Here is an 18,127-nt window from a genome sequence, read left to right as displayed (position 1 = left end):
CCTATAACCAGGAACTTTGAGCAAGGCATTACTTTGTAATGCTTAGTCCTAGCAGCCTGTAAGCTTGTCAACAACCTACCAAGTAAGCACTCACTGACCCTTGACCCATATTTAATCAATACATACAACAGAACAGGAGCCAGAGCAGAAAAGAGGCTTATACTAGAAGTAAAAAGCAAGAAATGACTAAAGCAGACAATATGACTGGGATATGGATGCATTTTATGCATCTGTCATTTTTATTGGAAATGAGTAATGCCACTGTATCAAAATCATTGATTTCAACAGGTCATTTACAGATGATGGAGCAGAATGTGCTGCTCCTTCACCTCTGGACATCAACATGATTTTATTCAATTCACCCACAGCCTTCTTGTTGAATGCGGCACTCGTTAACTCCCCATTGATCCCTCTGTTCCAATACGGCGCCCGAACTAAATCGTCACCCCCTCAAACACTGCATTAGCGCCCGGGGCCAGGAACACACGCACGCACACCGAGTTTCGATTTACCTGATCTTTAATGTGAAATCAATGCTACGGAGGAGTTTCTGTTTTCTGCAGCTGCTGGAAAAAAAAGACGTACAATATCCACAGCTTGCAATTAGTGATATCTCGAAAATCAGATGAGGCAAGTCTGTCTGGGAATCACCGTCATATGACCACTTGAATAATTTCCCACTCCAGTCATCCTGGCTGTTTTTGGACTCTCTGCTATTCTTCTGAAATATTTCAGAGTTCAGTCACGTGCTGCATGGCACTCAGATGCACTCCAAAAATCAACCAAGCTATGTGTGATACCAAAGCTTTTACTTTTTTCCCCTCTAGAGGCACACACTCCATTAACCTTTATCCATTTTTTTTAAAGTGCATTGGCACTTTTTACCCAAATAGTGCAGAATGCACTTCCTAGCAAGGATGCAAGTTTTACATCCAATGCACATTCACTTAAAGCTATCCTATACCTTCTAGAAAGCGCATACACGAAGCTTTCACTTAAAGAAAGACAGCATATTTAGAGTTACCTCTAAAATATTAAAAGCTAGAGATGACAAAACACGATGCCATGTGCAGGGAAACAAAATAAATAAATAAATATTTTGTGGCATGTGAAAGCTGCCCAGTGTTCATAATGAAAGCAGGATTAGTTTACTCATTAATGCATGAAGAATTCTAATCACCCCTAAAATGTAAGCAGCTACCACTGACTGTGAACAAACTGCAAGTTGTTAAAGCCAGGCAGCCCTTATGTGCACACATCTAATAAGCAAACCGCGATCACTCCTCGCGCCGCGGCTCACATCCTGATTGCTCCGAGCTGGATCTTGTTATAGATATCAGCGCTTCCCACTAAGCTACAAGTGGGTTGTGCCGTGTCCTTGCACTCGCCAGTAATTGCTTTGGTAATTTTAGTTTAGTTCAGTGTTGGGGTAATTAAAACAAATTGAGGAGATAGTGTAGACAGAGATCTCTTGTGGCTCCTTGCTCGGAGTGTGGAGAAGTTTAGTGAGGTCATATGTTGCGATGTTTTCAATTAAGCACCTCTGTACTAATGAGGGTGCTCGGGAGCTTGAATATTTATGCAAAACAAGGCTGCTAAGTAGCCAAAACATCTATATTTGATCAAATGCTGGCGTTTTGAACTCCACAAGTTCATTTTTTTCCTCTTATTTTTACCTGAACTGATCACAAAGACAAAAGCCTTTTGATGTCAAATGAAATTAGATAAGGTGACCAAAGGTGTTTATTTTGTTTATATTTATATCATGTAAAAAATTATACAACGTGTTTGAAAAAATAACTAATACTTTCTACATATTGTGACTGTTGCGATTAATTTGAGTAAATTACATTTTTCCATGAGCAATATTAAAAAGCAAAAACAAAAAAACCCAACAAAAAAACACCAAGGAACTGATGTCACATCATTGAATCTGACTGTGTCAGAAAAAGAGAATCTCTTCATTTAGTCTTACTCCACAACAACTCACATGTCCTAAAGTCAGCCCTGCTGACTCTCCATGATAGCAGCTTGTGGAAAGGGCGGGAAAACATCAGATGACCGCCAATCAGGAAGTTCAAACGCGGCCCCGCTGGAACTGTGTATTAGGAATTTACAGAAACAGCTGATGGGGTGCCGTTGCACATCAAGATGGCTGCTGAGCTGTTCCCAGCAGGTGGAGACACAGCAGGTTTAGCATCACGAGGACTACCACCAACACAATGAGAACCTTCTGCAACCACAGGGTGTTGTCCAGCTTCTGCTCCAGCCGTGAGGTGCAGGCTGTGACTCGCATTAGCTGGTGAGACAAAAACTGGTTGAATGACCTCGTTTATGCTTCTAAAGTGTTTTTCAAACAGGTCGTGGAAACATGTGTGCAGGGAAAACAGGAACAGCTAACTGTTACGGTAAGAACCTCTCTTTGCTGACAGAAAAATTTTAGAAAATGAAGTCAGCATGTTCTCCATGTGTCTGCGTGGGGATTCCAACTTCCTCCCATAGTCCAAGAGCATGCATGTTAAGGGTGATTCTAAATTTGCTGTAGGTATGAATGTAGCATGAATAGTTGTCTGTCTCTCTGTGTTAGTCATTTGTGTGATGAACTGGAGACCTGTAGTGGATTTACCCAACTTTTCATCCTACTCCAGTCTGTGCTGAACTGAATAAATGGATGGATGGATGAGTGTCTGTTGCTTAAGTGGTGTACACACAGGTAGACATGTGGCGACCAAAGACCAAGAAATGCCAACAAAATACAGGCACTGTTAGCAAACTAACAGTTAACTGTTCCCACGTTAAACTTGAAAGATACTGTTGATTGCCATGTGACAGGGATGTATATTCATTAGATGGTTACCAATGGAGCCAGAGTCTGAAAAGTCTAAAAACTGACCAAGATTTCTGTATTTATTTATTTTTTACACCAAAACTCACCGCTATATTTAACTCCTGCTGCTCGATTGGCATCGTCTCCATTGGGTTATCCTTAAAAGATTTAATTGCTGATTTAGCACTCTCCAGAACATGACAGCGCAATCTGTAGGAAAGACAATCTAATTAGTGTAGGATATCAGGAGGATGCAATCATTGGTCCACAGGAGTACTGTGTGGCAGAAACATAGTCCATCTTCATTTATTTCCATCATTTTAGACTTCAGTTAGCAGCTGTAATCCTTGTTCTGCGCTATACCCTTTTTGAGCTCGTCACAATAGCACACAAACTAGTTTTCAACTTAACTGGCCCTACAGCTCAAAGCTGATATCCAGCTGCAGTGTAAGTAGGTGGAGTTCCACTTCCACCACCTTTGGGATAGGATCCACTTTAGGGAAGCAGCTGAATGATATTGAGGCTGTTACATTAGCAAACTGGCAAGTGAAACAGCTGGTAGTGAAAATGAGACAGGAAGGGCTGGGACTAGCAGGTTAGTTGTGAATTAACTAGAAAAAAATAAGTCAGACAAGGATTTCTTCTTTCTCTCAGCGAATTAAACGAGCACAGAATCTAAAATAAGCTGCCAAATATACTTGGGAGGCATGCCAAAGTAAAAGCTTGGCATTACGTGTGGCCAACACGTCACTGCAGACCTGTGTTCCATGATTTTGGTTTTCGGTACTTCTTTCCAGAACTGTGAAAGATCTTGTGATCCAGCATTTTCCATCTCTGCAGCCATAATCAGAAACCTGTCCTGTGGAGAGGCCTGAGAACCTGCACAAAATCAGGCAGAGAAAAACAAAAAAACAAAAACATTAACGTAAGCACAACTCACCGAGACAGCTGTTGAAAACTGAATAATTCGATTTTTGTTTCAGAAAATGCAAATTTTTTTTTTAAATTGCTCTTAAAATCAACAACAAAACTAGTGCAGCTGACTGATTTGGTTCAGACACAGAAACAGAAGGACTATGTTCACAGAAGCCAGTGTTAGATGTGACAGTTTTGGGGAGAAGAAAACCCCCCCCCCCCCACCACAGCATAAAAGCTGGGAAAAAAAGTAACCCAAAATAAGCTGCACTGGTTCCTCTGAGCGAGCTATGTTCAGCACATCATAACCTACAGCTGACATTTCGGTGCTTGAAGGGCACAAGCTGTTTCAACTCACGCAGCACTGTCAGTTGTCTGATGGTTTGTTTTGTAGAGATGATTCTTTTATCAGTCTTGAAATATGCATGTCAGGCAGGAGAAAGTGGCTGCCTGCACTTTAGGAAGGTAATACACTGAACCTCTTGATTATTCTGAGGTTCAGCATTTAGAAACATCTGCTGTGAGAAGAGTGCAGAGCTTAAGTGCAATACCTCCATGCAGTGACACAACTATGTCTACTGAAGCTCCTGGCTCACAGCAGCTGCTGCTCGGCTTCACTCTATACTTGTCGGGCGCCGTGGTCCGCACCTGTGAAGACATTAGAGGAACATTTAACAATGCTTTTTTTTCTGTCTCCTCAATTTATTGAATACATAAACGCAAAAGTTAGTCTGTGAACTGTGAGATCAAAGGGAACTGGTGCATGAATTAACTGTAGCAAGTGCCACACGCTTTCAGACTCACCTTAAAGGCCACCTGATTTTTGACCACATTGTTCAGGATAATTAAGCTTTTCTTTTCAGTCTCTCCAGAACCAAAGCTGAGCTCCTCTGCAGGGCTGAACAGAGAGATGAAGAGTAAAAAAAACCTCAGAGTGTAGCAGGAACTACATTAGACTGCTACATAGGTGGAAACCTGAGACACAATTTTATTCTTTTTTATTAAAAATGTAGCCAAATGTTTTGACAATGGAAACCTCTAACAAATTACCTTTTCCAGGATTTTATTTAACTGAATGAAGAATCTGCTTCTTTAATTCACTGTAATTAATTGTTAACAATTTTATCATTGAATTAAAAAAGGAAACATAATAACAGAACACTGTGGTACTGAACGAGCATGGTACATCTAAACCAACCTTTACTTGTTTACTGTCCTCTTTAGCCAACCTAAACAAGTTATGTTACCGGCGCTCTGCTACAGCCCTTTTGAAAGTTTTATGACTTGTTCAACAAGCTTAGCTGCAGGGCAAAATCCGGCTGTTTTGTAAGTTATAAGGAGGAGACTTCAGCATGGGTTGTTTTTCCAAAGTCTGTTGTGTACCAGAATATCAAATGGTAAATGGCCTGTATTTGTATAGCGCTTTTTTCTAGTCCCTAAGGACCCCAAAGCGCTTTACACAACCTGTCATCCACCCATTCACACACACATTCACACACTGGTGATGGCAAGCTACAAAATCAAGAACACTGATGTTACTGCTACAGGAAAATATATTTAAAATAAAGCAATCTAACTTAGTATCCGGAATCAAGCTGTCCATCTTACTAGAGGGAGACCTCCTGATATTATGACTTGGATTAAAAAATATGAAATAAAATGAATCCCTTCTAGCATTTGATTTAGTGAGATTTGTATAACGTTGCAAAGGAAGGAACGAGCCATAGGAAACCTGTAAGGGGTCACGTATGCTTTGCTTGTCGTTAGCTCACACAGTCTAACTTGGTGATATATATATATACATGCAGCATGCGATTTGATGAATTTGGCCTTGGTGCACATTGCATACTTATTACAGCGGGATCATATTATCTGCTATGCATGTATAAAGCTTCTCAATGATGCAGCTTGGCTGTTTTATGAACTAAGACCGCTAAGAACAAAGATTTTTTTCCCTTTTTTTCCTTTTCCATGTCCCTTATGGTAGGGAAAAAGAAAAAAAAAAAGAGAAAAAAAAAAGAAGAGTAAAGCATGCTTGATCTCAAAGTGAGTCTTTGGGCTCTGCAAACCTCTGGCAAACACAAGATCAAAGACCCCTACTCTCTCCTAAAGCCCCCAGTCTCGAATGAAGGCTAACACAACTCCCAAACATAATTGCATTTAAGGCTCATTTTAATCTGTTTATCAGTATAATTCACAGCCCAGAGCTGTCAAAATCCTCACATCAAAGCTTTAGCTTTGTAAACACAGAAATCAACAGACATTATTCATGAAAATGAAGAGTACATGAAGAGTACACATTATATACGCAAAATATTTACCCACGAAACAACCAGATCATTATGGGATTGTTGTACTCCATACTGAAATGCATATCTTCTGAACTCAGCAATCAATTTGCAATTTAATGAAGGTTCAATTAAAATATATGTTCTGTTTGACAATGTGTAGGAGGGGGACTAGCACACCTTTCTTGAAGATAATTGATCATTTGCCAGTGTTTCTTACTAATTAGCATAACACCAATTCATCTCTAGTCAATGAGCAATTGACTGTCAGCATCCTTAATTCCTGCCTCTGTTTGAACAGATCAGTTGAGCTATAAAGGTACAAAACATCAATAATGACTTCAGATGCAGTTAATCTTTTTGCATATGGCTCTTCAAGACATAGACGTGCGAGTCAACTGGTTATACCTAGTTACACGTATATTACAGCAAATCTTCCTTGATGTAAGGGTCCTGAACAAGCTTTGGCATGTCTTACCCAAAGGGAATTGGCAGAAATATTGGAAACATGGGACAGACTCATAGATGAACCCATGTAAACTGTGTAGAACATCAAACCAGTTACCTTTTGGTGACCAGATAACACTTCTAGCTTTAGGTCTCCCAAACACAATAGAGTTGTCGTTGCAGAACAAAGAAGCTGGCTGGTCTGTGTATTCAACCCAGGTCCACATCAGCTAGACTGATGCATTCACAGCCAACCTTTGCTGTTTGCAGTTAAAACTGATTCTGGCATGTTTGCCCGGTTAGTGCAGTTTTTTTTTCAGGCTGCAGGGAAGAAGGCCAAGCAAATTCTGAAGCAGCTTAAACAACTAGGCTGGGTGCACCTGCAGAGAAGCAGAGTATGCTAGGTGCAGATCAGACCCCAAGAATGTTTTACGTGTTTGTTTAGGGTGAGGTTCATTTCTAAAGCTAGTATATTTTTAGTTTAGCTTGTGTGAAACTGCAATTGAATCGTGGTCCAGAGTAAACAAATAGAATTAATATTGGTCCATATTGGTATACTCTGGTGTGGTGTGGAGTTTGTGATAGCAGAGGTGGGAATTTAGCATGATTTACAAAATTACAAAAAATATATCTAGTATTACCGTAACAAAGGGAAGGAATCTGCAAAAGCAATATATGTATATGTATATATATAGTCCTGATCAAGTTTAAGACCACTTGAAAAATGACAAAAAAATGCTATTTTGCATGGTTGGATCTGAACAAGGTTCCAAGTAGAGCTTCAACATGCAACCAGAAGAAATATGAGTGAGACAAAACATTTTTTGAGCATCCAATTTATTGAAAACAACACTTAAGTTTAGGACCACATGCCTTTAAAAGGCCAAATCTGTGCAAAAATGTGGATTCATTGTCATTTTCTGTCGGGTAGTCACACTGTCATGACGTTCTGATGGCAAAAGCAAAAACTCATTCCCTTTTTGAACAGGTCGGGCTGCTGAACTGCATAAGCAGGGTCTCTCGCAGTGCGCCACCGCTGCTGAGGTGGGATGCAGTAAAACAGTCATTTGGAATTTCTTTAATGATCCTGAGAGTTATGGAACAAAAAAAGTCAGGAAGACCCCAAAAAATTTCACTAGGACTGAGCCGGAGGACCCAATTGGCAATAATGTACCTTGATGGTCCTGATGGCTTCCAACGTTACTGATCAGCAGTTACTGATCAGCAGATCCCACCTGAGATTTTTTTCTGCGTGCCACAGTGGAGTGGACGCCATAATGGATAGAGCTTCAGGAGGTGCAGGGGCGTCAAACGGCCGCTGGCTATGCACAGATTTTGCAGAGAGCATCCCTCATGACTGAGGGCCCTCATCTGTGTGGTAACAACTGGGTTTTTCAACAGGACAACACTGTTGTTGCATTTTGAAGCCCTACTTAAGATCCAACCATGCAAAACATGATTTCTTGCCATTTTTCAAGTGGTCTTAAACTTTTGATCGGGACTGTATTTCTGCAGAAATGTTAACCATGGAAACAGGAATGCCTATTAGCACATGAATGTGGGGATGCTCCATTGCTGGACAGTATCCTACTCAATGAAATTTAGTAGTTCATTAGGTCCATTTAAAAGTAGCTGATAGTGGAATTCCCATAGTAGTAACCCCCTCCAAGACATAATACCAATAATTATGGTATTATTCATCAAAAGAGAAAAAGGAAGCGCTGCAGGGCTCTAAAGGCCTGTCTGACAGGTGATCTTCATTAGGGTACCAAAGAAAGGAGGAGCTGCTGAGGCACATCATTTTTTAATAAAAATATTAGAACATAGAATATTAGTTCTATGTTAGGTTTTTCCCATGAGCTTTGTGTGATACATTCAGTAAATGTAAACACATAAAAAGCATTACAGTGCTGCATGACCCGATGGCTGTTCCCTGAATATGATCTCGCCATGTAGTCCACAACACTGATGATGCAGAGTGACATTCAAAAAGCTTTCCAACCCATCAGTTACTTGTCAGTCTGCAAGACTTCATGGTTACTCCCTTAAGGTGTGTTTGCAAAAAGCTAGTTTGAACATGAAATGATCTACAACTAAATGGCTGCAATTGTTCTGTCATTACTATTACACTGCTCAGCAAGCACTTAGCTACTGGGATTCTGTTACCTGTATTTTAACGAATTTTATTTGGTGATTCCTAATCTGAAAGCAGGTGCTATATTGCCACTGAAAATACACTTTCTACATGTTCATATCGACTTTTTTCTACCAAATTTGGCTTTGAGCGTGTGAAAACATTTTGAACGAACAATATCATGGAAACCTGAATACAAGCATGATGGGTGACTTCTGTTGGTTCTTCGCAAAGAGAGATGGGCGTTGTGCAAATTCCCTGCTGACTCGGCCTCATGATGTCTAGAGGCAAGAACCAAGCGCACCCAAATGAGCGCACCAGTGATCATGTGCGCATCACGCAGAGGGAGAGTGAGGGACGAAAAGCAGCAGCAGAGCATGGCAGTTGTAGTATAAGCGCAAAAGCCAAGTGGCTGCTCATAAGGGGTCGTCTTGTTGGGGTTTTATCTCACATGTTGTATGGTCTTGAACAGTGTAGTATTAGAATACAAAGGGAAAAAACAGCAGATGTCGCCTGCCTGTGACAAAGTTATGGGAACTCTTAAATGGTAAATGGCCTGCATTTGTATAACGCTTTTCTAGTCCCTAAGGACCCCAAAGCGCTTTACACTACATTCAGTCATTCACCGATTCACACACACATTCACACACTGGCGATGGCAAGCTACATTGTAGCCACAGCTGCCCTGGGGCGCACTGACAGAGGCGAGGCTGCCGGACACTGGCGCCACCGGGCCCTCTGACCACCACCACCTTAAATTTAGGTGTCCAAACTAATGCAATCTTGATGAGCTATAACCTACCTAACATCTAACAGAGAACCTTTGAAGGTGGTCAGCGGCTTCCTGGCACCTTTGGTCCTGGCGCTTGCATCTCCTTTATCGTTGTCCTCTGACCTCAAACTTTGTTCCAGAAAATTTACCTGAAAGAACAAAAAGCATTTGATTAGAGAGACACACAATTTTTGTCATGTGACCATTATCTGTTTTTTTTCCCCTAAAAATGAAATGTGTGACCTTTGGCATTCATACAGAGAAAGCCGTCATTGGATTCATGTACTGGCATTGATGAATAGTTTTTTTTAAATGCTCAGATAACGCAACTTAATATAATTTTGCATGGGAAATTCCTATGATGATCCCTGACCGTCGTTCCACTTAGCCTCCAGAGGGAACACACAACCACAATTAGCATGTCCATGAAGATGAGGAACCAAAAGTGATCCACAAACTTGTGACTTCTGACAAAACAAAACAAACCAAAGTAACTGAGGAGTCACAAGATGACTCATATACAGCTCATAACGTCAGCAAATTGCTTAAACTTCGACCCAAATTATTCACACAAATCTCAAGACCACACACCAGCTGACAGGATAGACGTTTCAAAATGGCTGCATAAATGGTAGTTATTTTAAAGTAGGTCAGTTCGGGAAATGGATGCTTCATGGTGTGTAAAACAGTTTGTGCAGCAAGCACAGCAGGTGAGGAATCGAGGGGGGAAAGGAAGGTGGGCAGGGGCAAAAGTGAGCAGACTCTACACGTGACAGTATTTTCTGTGACTCAGAGAGGAAGGGAGCTTAATTTCATGGCTGACCATCATGCAACTGCCAGAATGAAGACATCAACCGCTGATGAAATGTCTCAATTTATTTATCCATTTAAAGAGCAAGCTTAACAAAATGAAATGCGAGTAGAAAAATGTAAAACATAATCAAGTTTGAATTAAAAAGTGAAATGTTTTACTGTCTCATACAGATAGTGTTTAACAGTTATTTTAGTGATAATATCATTGGCATTATTTCTACTAGATCCATACTCATACAAAATCTCATTACTTGTTAAAAAGAAACAAAAGGTAATTAATTTTGAAAATTACATTTAAAAGGAATACACTGCCATAGCTGGGTACAAGGAATTAAACTAAAATTACAGAAATATGTGATTTCTACACATTTTGTAAGGCACAGAAGGGACTGACAAATATAATAAAGTAAGAGCTGATCGGAGTGTTTTTTGGTGAAACAGTTCATATCAAGGCACAAAATAAGATTCTCTGTGTGATTAGCAATGCTAAATAACAAACTTAAAAAGAGATAGTGTTAGAGGACAAGACACAGACGGCTTTTGTGAAAAGCTGCCTCAAAGGCAGGCAGGATTAAAGATTTAGTGCTATGGGTTAATAAGTTGGTCTACTGTAATATAACAGTAATTACCTTGGCAGTTTTTTCAACTGAGAAGATACAAATAATGTGAAACTGCTAATGATCAGCAGTGAGTGTGCTACGCTTTCTCCACAGCTAATTAAACTGTGAAATGACTGTCCCACTTGGTTCGGCGTTTACAGGACATAGTGCAAATGATAAGCTTCTCATTATTAAGCTGACATGCCTTGATAACAAGGTCAGAAATGTTATGCTTTCAAACGGAGGGTCAAATCGAAATGTAAGGTCCAGGACAGGTCAAGGGATGAACATGTCCAGGGGTGGTGATGACATCAGGAGACTGTGAGGGAGGTGCACTCACAATAATTCGACCCACGTGAGTACACCTGCCTTTCCAGCCTGCAGAAATCTTCCGGACATTGAGCTCCTTGTGTAGGCGAAATCCTACATTTCCTTACCACATCCAGCCCTTGTTTCAAAACAGAAAGAAACTCAATTAGCTTTCTGAGGCCAAAAAGTTGTGCTAGTGATTACTGGTATCCAGAAGAATGCAGGTTGAGGTGCATGGTGCTGATGGAGGAACAGTCTTGTATAGTGACACAAGATGGTTGAGGAGCAGAAACGTCTGCACAAGCACTAAGGAATGCGCTCAGACGGGCTTGAAATTCCAAGAGTTTCCAACTGTAAAAACACAGTGATTCACTCATAGTATGGACTACCAGAAATCAGGTGTAGCAGAATTGAAAACATGATGAACCCTACTGAGCAACCTGCTGATGCACAAGCTCTCATCTTAACATTGTCCACTTCTGATCCCATTCAAGTGCTTTGCTTTTATTCTATTGTGCTTCCTTTATCTACCCAATTTGGTCTTTTTCCAACAGGATAATAAAGCAACACAAAAATAAGTGCTAAGTGGTTATTATGCAGGTGCTGTGGATAATATGCAAACCTTGAATAAAGATGCCCGAGGCTCAAAAGGGAGTGATGGTGAATAACGTTTGCAGACTTAATTTCTAATGGGGTCTGCAACCTTAGGCGAGTGTCAAAATTATGCTTAACAACAGCTTACATGAATTTTTAATTACCATTACAACAAATTACCTGTCAAAGTGGAACCACTACTCTCTCACCCTGAATATTCACAACACCTAAGAAGCCATATTCAGATATTTCCTCTGTGTGTGTAAAGTGTCATCTCAGAGTGATTGTGTAACTTTACTTTGTCAGGCAAGCCTCAAAAATATCTTCAACTTTTCCACAGAGCTGACGCAAATGTTTTGATATGAAACCGGCCACCTCAGAGGCCTGCAGTACAATACCAACGTTTGGGAAATAACATTACGCAATTCATGGGATCTGTGCACGTTTTGATTATGTGAAGTTTAGGCATCTCTAGTCAAAACAATGGCTGAGAGTTTGAGGTGATCTCACTTGTTACACTAAGGACATTAAAAAGCATCAAACTTGTGACTGGAAATGACTGTCTGATGTGTATATCCCAGCTCTGAAAATCTAAACCAGTGTGGTATTTATTAAAACACACTAATACAATGTAAGTGCAACTTTCTTTAACAGGCGCTTTCAGATAATGAGTATATGCTAAAGTAATCCCTTTGATAACATCCCATCTTCTTTTTGCATGCTGCTCACTTGAAAATAAGCAAGGTTGACTTGGAAGGGTGGACTTAACACTCATTTGCAAAAGGTGCTGTACAAGAGGGAGAGGGAGGTGATGAGGGCTCCAACACATTCAGTCTTTGGGGCATTTCAGCGATGGTGCTCCATCCTGCCAGGGAGAAGGAATCCAGTTCCAGCATGGAGTGGCTTAAGCAACAAACTCAACAATCTTTTAGTTCCTTGTGTGGTTGACAAAGACTGCTGAGTTTGAGTTTGAGTGGTCCATCTGTGATGCAAGAGCTTTGGATATGCCTGCTGCCAATTACATTACAAGTCACCTTCACAGAGGCAATAGGTAGCAGCTCAATGTTTACAAAAATCAGAACCATTACCTGCTGGAAAGGAACCCAATTACATGTTGTTACCTTGTGTGCAGTTTAAAGAAACTGAGTGAAAGAAGGCACAGGATGAAATAATCAGTGACCAAACCTCACCTAATCTCCCTAGAAGCAGAATGCTTCACTACCCAAATCTAAAAAATGTTCAGAACTCAGTCTCAGCTGACATCGCGTACGTATTATTGTAGGGGCTATCTTACAATATAAAGCACCTTGAGGCGACTGTTGTTGGGATTTGGCACTGTAAATAAAATTCAATTGAATTGAACTTGAGAGCAGCTACTCTAATAACAACAGAAACACTAATCCTGCCAATTATATTAGCATCAGCATTAAAGATCACATTTATTTATAGGCAATCAGATGCGATCAAACTAACTACACATATACTAAGTGTTGAGTGCCAAAGTACAGACTTGCACAACACCCAGGGAGCAGTTTTACTTTATACTGTTGTGTAATTAAATTGTGTACAAAGTTGAAATTATTTTTATCCACTATTTTTTTTCCTTTGTTAAAAAAAAGTATATTAATAACTAAAATGGAAAGAAAATGTACCTTTTTGGGCTTTACTACAACATCTGAAGTGAAGCTGGACTCAAGGGCATCTTTAACATCCAAGTCACCTTCTTTGCTCTCCCTGTCATCATCACTAACAATGGGCCCGTTGTCACAGATGGGTGTTTGGAAGTCATCGTCAGGAAGAGGTGGGTAACTATACTTGAAGGAATCCTAGAACATAGCCAAATAGGTTAGGTCACCACATGCATGGTTATTAAAGAGTAACACTTTTTCTAACAGATTAATCAGTAAATATGATTTTGGTTATGTAAACAAAGAAGCAAAGTAACTAAACTTGTGTTTAATATTTAAAAAAGTTAGATTTCTTCATCACTGGCAAGAAAACTAATGCAGATACAGAAGGGAAAAAAAACAACATTTAACCCAGTGTTGACCTTAACACTTCACACTGCATTTGAATCCTAATCTTCTACATCATGGTCCACTTAACATGTTCCACTGTTACTTTCTAATAGGTCTTTTTAGATTCTATACAAAATGGTAGCATTCACCTGATCTGCTCTGAAAAGGACTTGTGACTCGTGAAGTTTCCCATCACATGTTAGATTTTCTAAAGCCTAAAATCAGAGCCCAGAGGGGGTAGAAGACTCTAATTCCCTCTCAGACGACTTGAATTACAACCTGCTGAAAGATTATTATGGATTTTCTTTTGCTAAATCACACCCAAACCATGTGGCCTACCCCAGTTTTTAATATTTATCACACTATAATCCCACTGGAGTATTGACCATTCCATTGCTAATGCATCTTTTGTTAAACTAATTAACGCATAATTTAAAACCATTTTAAAAAGCCATAACATACCGTTCCACCCATGTGAGGTGGCAAGTACTCGGGGCCTATGTATGTCTGGACCTCAGATTTGGATGCAAACCTAAGTTTGCTGATTGCCTCTGGACCCAACCACGACTTCACAATCTTCCACGCAGCTGTAGCAGACACAAATGTTTTATTGTTGAGACGTCAGAATCGTAAAAACTAGTAAGGACTGCTTGAAATTTGGAAGCCACAGTCTTACCATTCAGAATCCAAGGCATATCCACTATTATCATTTTGGCTGAAATGATTAAAAAAAAAAGGAACAAGTTAGTAAGAATAATGTTTCAAAAGATCCAGATGACTTACATGACTTTTGTAACTTACATAAAAACTTTGGATAATATACTTTGAAGCAATTAATGATGTACTTCACAAACTCCATGTCCTGAAACACAAAGTGGAAGAAAGAAATTTGTGATTAATACCACACAAAAGGCTTAAAAAATAAAATATGCATCAACAAACCCCTTTTGCTGGGGAAATTTTTTTTCCCTCTCTTAACAGCCTCTACATCTGAAGCGACCCACTTAATATTATATGGAAATTCATTGCATGCTCCCCTTCTGAGTGATCCCCTGCTCAGCCTCTGTCAACCATTGTCAGAGAAAGTCTTAAGCACGTTTTTTCTCCATTTCTGAACGGCAATATTTTTTTTCACAAAAATTGAATCTTTTCCATCTAGCTTTTTTATGCCATTTTGCCATTACTTAATGGTAACACGCACATTTAACCCTCAACTTTTATCATTACACAATGCCTTAATTACACAATCCTGCAATCCTGCTAAAATCAAGTTACGTAAAAAGAGCTCCCAAATGGCTCAGATTACAGTGCATTTTCTCAACATAAATAATAAAAGGGCTTCTGATTAAAGCCCCTTAGACAGGCACAAATTTTAATCTCCAAGTCAAATGTTCAGTCACGTTTTAAACAATTTTAGATAAATATGAAAAATCTTAACCTCATTGTTTTATGATAATTTAAATTATCAGACAAACAGCAAATACGTCAATAGTAATAACCCCTATATCGCGGCTCAGCTTTACAATTGGCTAGAAGCCTCATTGCTATGCAGGAAATTCACTCCCAACCCATAATGAGATCATACTGGCTAGCTTTGCGCTGGCTCATACTGTGGTTCAACGGGCCTCAATAAAGCTGCTTTCCAAACTGATCATCTAATCTACTCATTTTATACAGGAGCTGCATAGCTATACATTCTTTTTGCCTTGTTTGTGTTGGTTTATTCGTCTTTAATTGAGCAATTTTTCTAGGAGAGAGCCAAGCCAATGAAATAAACTCGCTGACAGAGCCCTCCATCAAGGAGCCAATGCCTGTGACACAGCGAGCCTAAGGATTAGACGGCCCGCTCGAGCTGACCATCAGGATTTAAAGGTTACTTTAATCTCTAACGTGTAATACCATTGAGGAGTATCAGCCCCTGCAAGTCCACAGCTCAAGAAGCAAGAAGTATGAGGAAGGTAAACAACATTGCAGTGACAGTAACAGGAAAGCAACAGACTTATACCTTAGAGGAAAAGACTGAAAACATAATGTGAGTTTTGAAGACCTGGATTAGACTAGAGCACGAACTGTAAATTATTTAAACACAAAAGACTTCCTCTTAAAAATAACTTTATGGACTTACTACATTGCTGAGGCCAGAGTCCGTCATGTCAAACACAACGGTTAGAGGCATCCCAGGTTCCTTCTTTGCATACCTCTCCAGCCAAAAGGCAACATACTTTTTCTTGTCTATGACAGTCTTTGCATCCTTGACATGCAGCTTTACCTTAAACCAGACTAAAACACAGGAAACAAATTTTAAGTTATCATATTTCATTTGTATTTTTTTTTCTCAAATTGGGATCAAACATTTTTAGTGGGAAAGATAACGTTTCTAACAAATAAAGGCTGAGCTGAAGAATCTCTTTTAATAGAGCAAGTGCATACAGAGTTTGTTGCCCTCTTTGTCGTAGCCATGGAGGTAGACAGCCCCAGTTTCGAACATCCATCTGGGAATAGTGCTCTCATTAATGTCTGAAACACACATGAGGACACTCATTACATTATTATCCAGTGCTCTCATTCAAAGAATAACAATATGCAACATGACATTTTAGGCAAAGGGAAGAATCTGTCTTGTATCTTTTAGACTACTGCTGCCTTTAATTTCTTTGCCTCAAGGCGCAGAAAATCTTTAATTTGATTATTTTGTGTTACCCTAGTTATTAACAAATAAAACAGCATAAAGTGTATGAAATATACTGTGCTAAATTTCTGAATCACTGCATGGTCCTTTAAAGAAGGTCACTAATTTGCCACATTTTAAGAGTATTATGAAGTCTTGCTATTAAGGGACCTAGATTCCCAAAAGTAGGTCTTTCTAAAACTTCCAAAATTGATGGAAAATAGCAAATTTTCTGTTAATGGATATAAATTCACCCCAGCCCCCCCTTAAAAAAAAAAAAGGCGAAGTCCTTGAATACCTTGTAGACTTTACTGAAGGAAACTTTCTAAAAACAACTGTTGACAAATAGAATTTGCTATTTAAAAAACAGACAGTTACTCTGAAAAGTTCCTCACAAGAAACAGTGGGGATTGTTCTTGGGTGTGTGGAGAAACTGGCGTTTCCCAAACAATGATGTTCTGTCTGAACTAATGCCAGGGAAGCACAAAGACAAGCAGCGGTTTGTACTGCGGGCTTATAGACATCTCAAAATGGTAATGTCAATATTTTCACTTTTAGGAAGGGCTTATGATTTTTGGGGCTCAAATATAATATGCATGTAGCACTGGGAATCGAATATTTTCCTAGTATTGAAACTATAAATTGTAAGCATTAACAACAGTGAGGTTACATTGTTATACTGTGACATATTGCATATCATATCAGCACCTTACCATTTACCCCATACTCTTTTCTCCAATGAAGACTTTCATCAATCATTTTCAAGGCATCATCAACATTATAGATCCTCCATGTCAGGTAGCCCTCCACCAGACTGTCATCTGTCTGAAGCCTTTCCACGTCCCTGGGGTCATACTTCTCTGTTGAATCTGCAAACATTTACACGCAGACTGAATCACATGACAACTTCAAAATCGGTTTCAATTTCAAAGACTTAAACTTTCCCATTTAAAATTCTCATAGACCCACAATGTCCACATTGTGCCGCAAACTCAAATAAAGCCCCCAGGAGGCCATGGTGTGACGGCTTAGCCTAAAATTAGTCTAAAAACTAAACTGCTACTCGGGGCAGTAAAGAGCTAACGCTTATCTGGGCTCTGGGTATTCGGGTCAACGTTTAAGCAACAGGGCGTAAAGTAACAGTTAACTATTTAATGTACAATATCTGAATGTATGCAAGCTAGATGACAGCAACCAAAATGCATTCAAAAGCAAGATATGTTATTGTCAGCTTGCCCGCAATAACTGTGCTACCTTGGAGCAACTCATTGTTGAATCTCTGCCTTGTCTCTTCGATTTTCTTTTCAAGGTCCTGTCAAAACAGAGTTGGTTCAGGTTAGAGTCGTCTTTGGCTTTAATCGTATAGTCATTTATGACAATAAGTGATCAAAAATAAATAAATAAATAAATAACGGTTATCAGCGATACCTGCTCTCCTTCGTGTGGCTCAACTTCAGCCATGTTGAGCTGTCCACTGGTCTTTGGCAGTTCCGTGTACTGAAAGCGAGTTAGCTGACTGTTGTTTGTATGAATCAGTGCGAACTAACTGGGAAACTGACGCCCTGTCGTTGCCATGTTGGCTCTACCGGTTTAGCCACACCTCTTCGCGTGGCTCTTTGTTCGTAACCGAGGGAGTGTTGAATTGTGTCTAAGACCTGTTAAAAGCCTAACTACTCCTACAACAAGTCTGTTTAGATAAATGTTCCAGGTAGCGACACATTTCAACTTCCGTGTCGGTGCATG

The 18,127-nt window shown here is 39.7% G+C and overlaps 1 protein-coding gene across 1 annotated transcript; it reads right to left on the bottom strand.

The window, feature by feature from the left end:
• Positions 1-244: 244 nt before the first annotated feature.
• mospd2 (motile sperm domain containing 2) lies at positions 245-18,120 on the bottom strand. Its single transcript, XM_080903620.1, has 15 exons — positions 17,813-18,120; positions 17,639-17,696; positions 17,098-17,253; positions 16,147-16,233; positions 15,842-15,996; positions 14,518-14,578; positions 14,393-14,431; positions 14,179-14,303; positions 13,351-13,524; positions 9,414-9,532; positions 4,547-4,640; positions 4,294-4,390; positions 3,586-3,706; positions 2,935-3,037; positions 245-2,299 (listed from the first exon to the last, which is right to left on the bottom strand). The coding sequence occupies exons 1-15, from the start codon at positions 17,843-17,845 to the stop codon at positions 2,147-2,149; spliced, it is 1,575 nt and encodes a 524-aa protein (XP_080759746.1). The 5' UTR covers positions 17,846-18,120; the 3' UTR covers positions 245-2,146.
• Positions 18,121-18,127: the final 7 nt, after the last annotated feature.

The sequence above is a fragment of the Rhamphochromis sp. 'chilingali' genome (assembly GCF_963969265.1).
Source record: "Rhamphochromis sp. 'chilingali' genome assembly, chromosome: 14".
NCBI lineage: Eukaryota > Metazoa > Chordata > Actinopteri > Cichliformes > Cichlidae > Rhamphochromis > Rhamphochromis sp. 'chilingali'.
Note: the sequence above shows the minus strand (reverse complement) of the source record. Positions and strands in the feature narration are given on the sequence as shown.

Excerpts from the sequence above, each read along its gene's own strand:
- mospd2 (XM_080903620.1), bottom strand. The coding sequence starts at position 17,845 with ATGGCTGAAGTTGAGCCACACGAAGGAGAGCAG. Across the intron at positions 14,304-14,392 it reads TATGCCTTGGATTCTGAATG|CTGCGTGGAAGATTGTGAAG; the intron begins GTAAGACTGTGG and ends TGTCTGCTACAG. Across the intron at positions 4,641-9,413 it reads GGTTCTCTGTTAGATGTTAG|CCCTGCAGAGGAGCTCAGCT; the intron begins GTAGGTTATAGC and ends CTCTCTGTTCAG.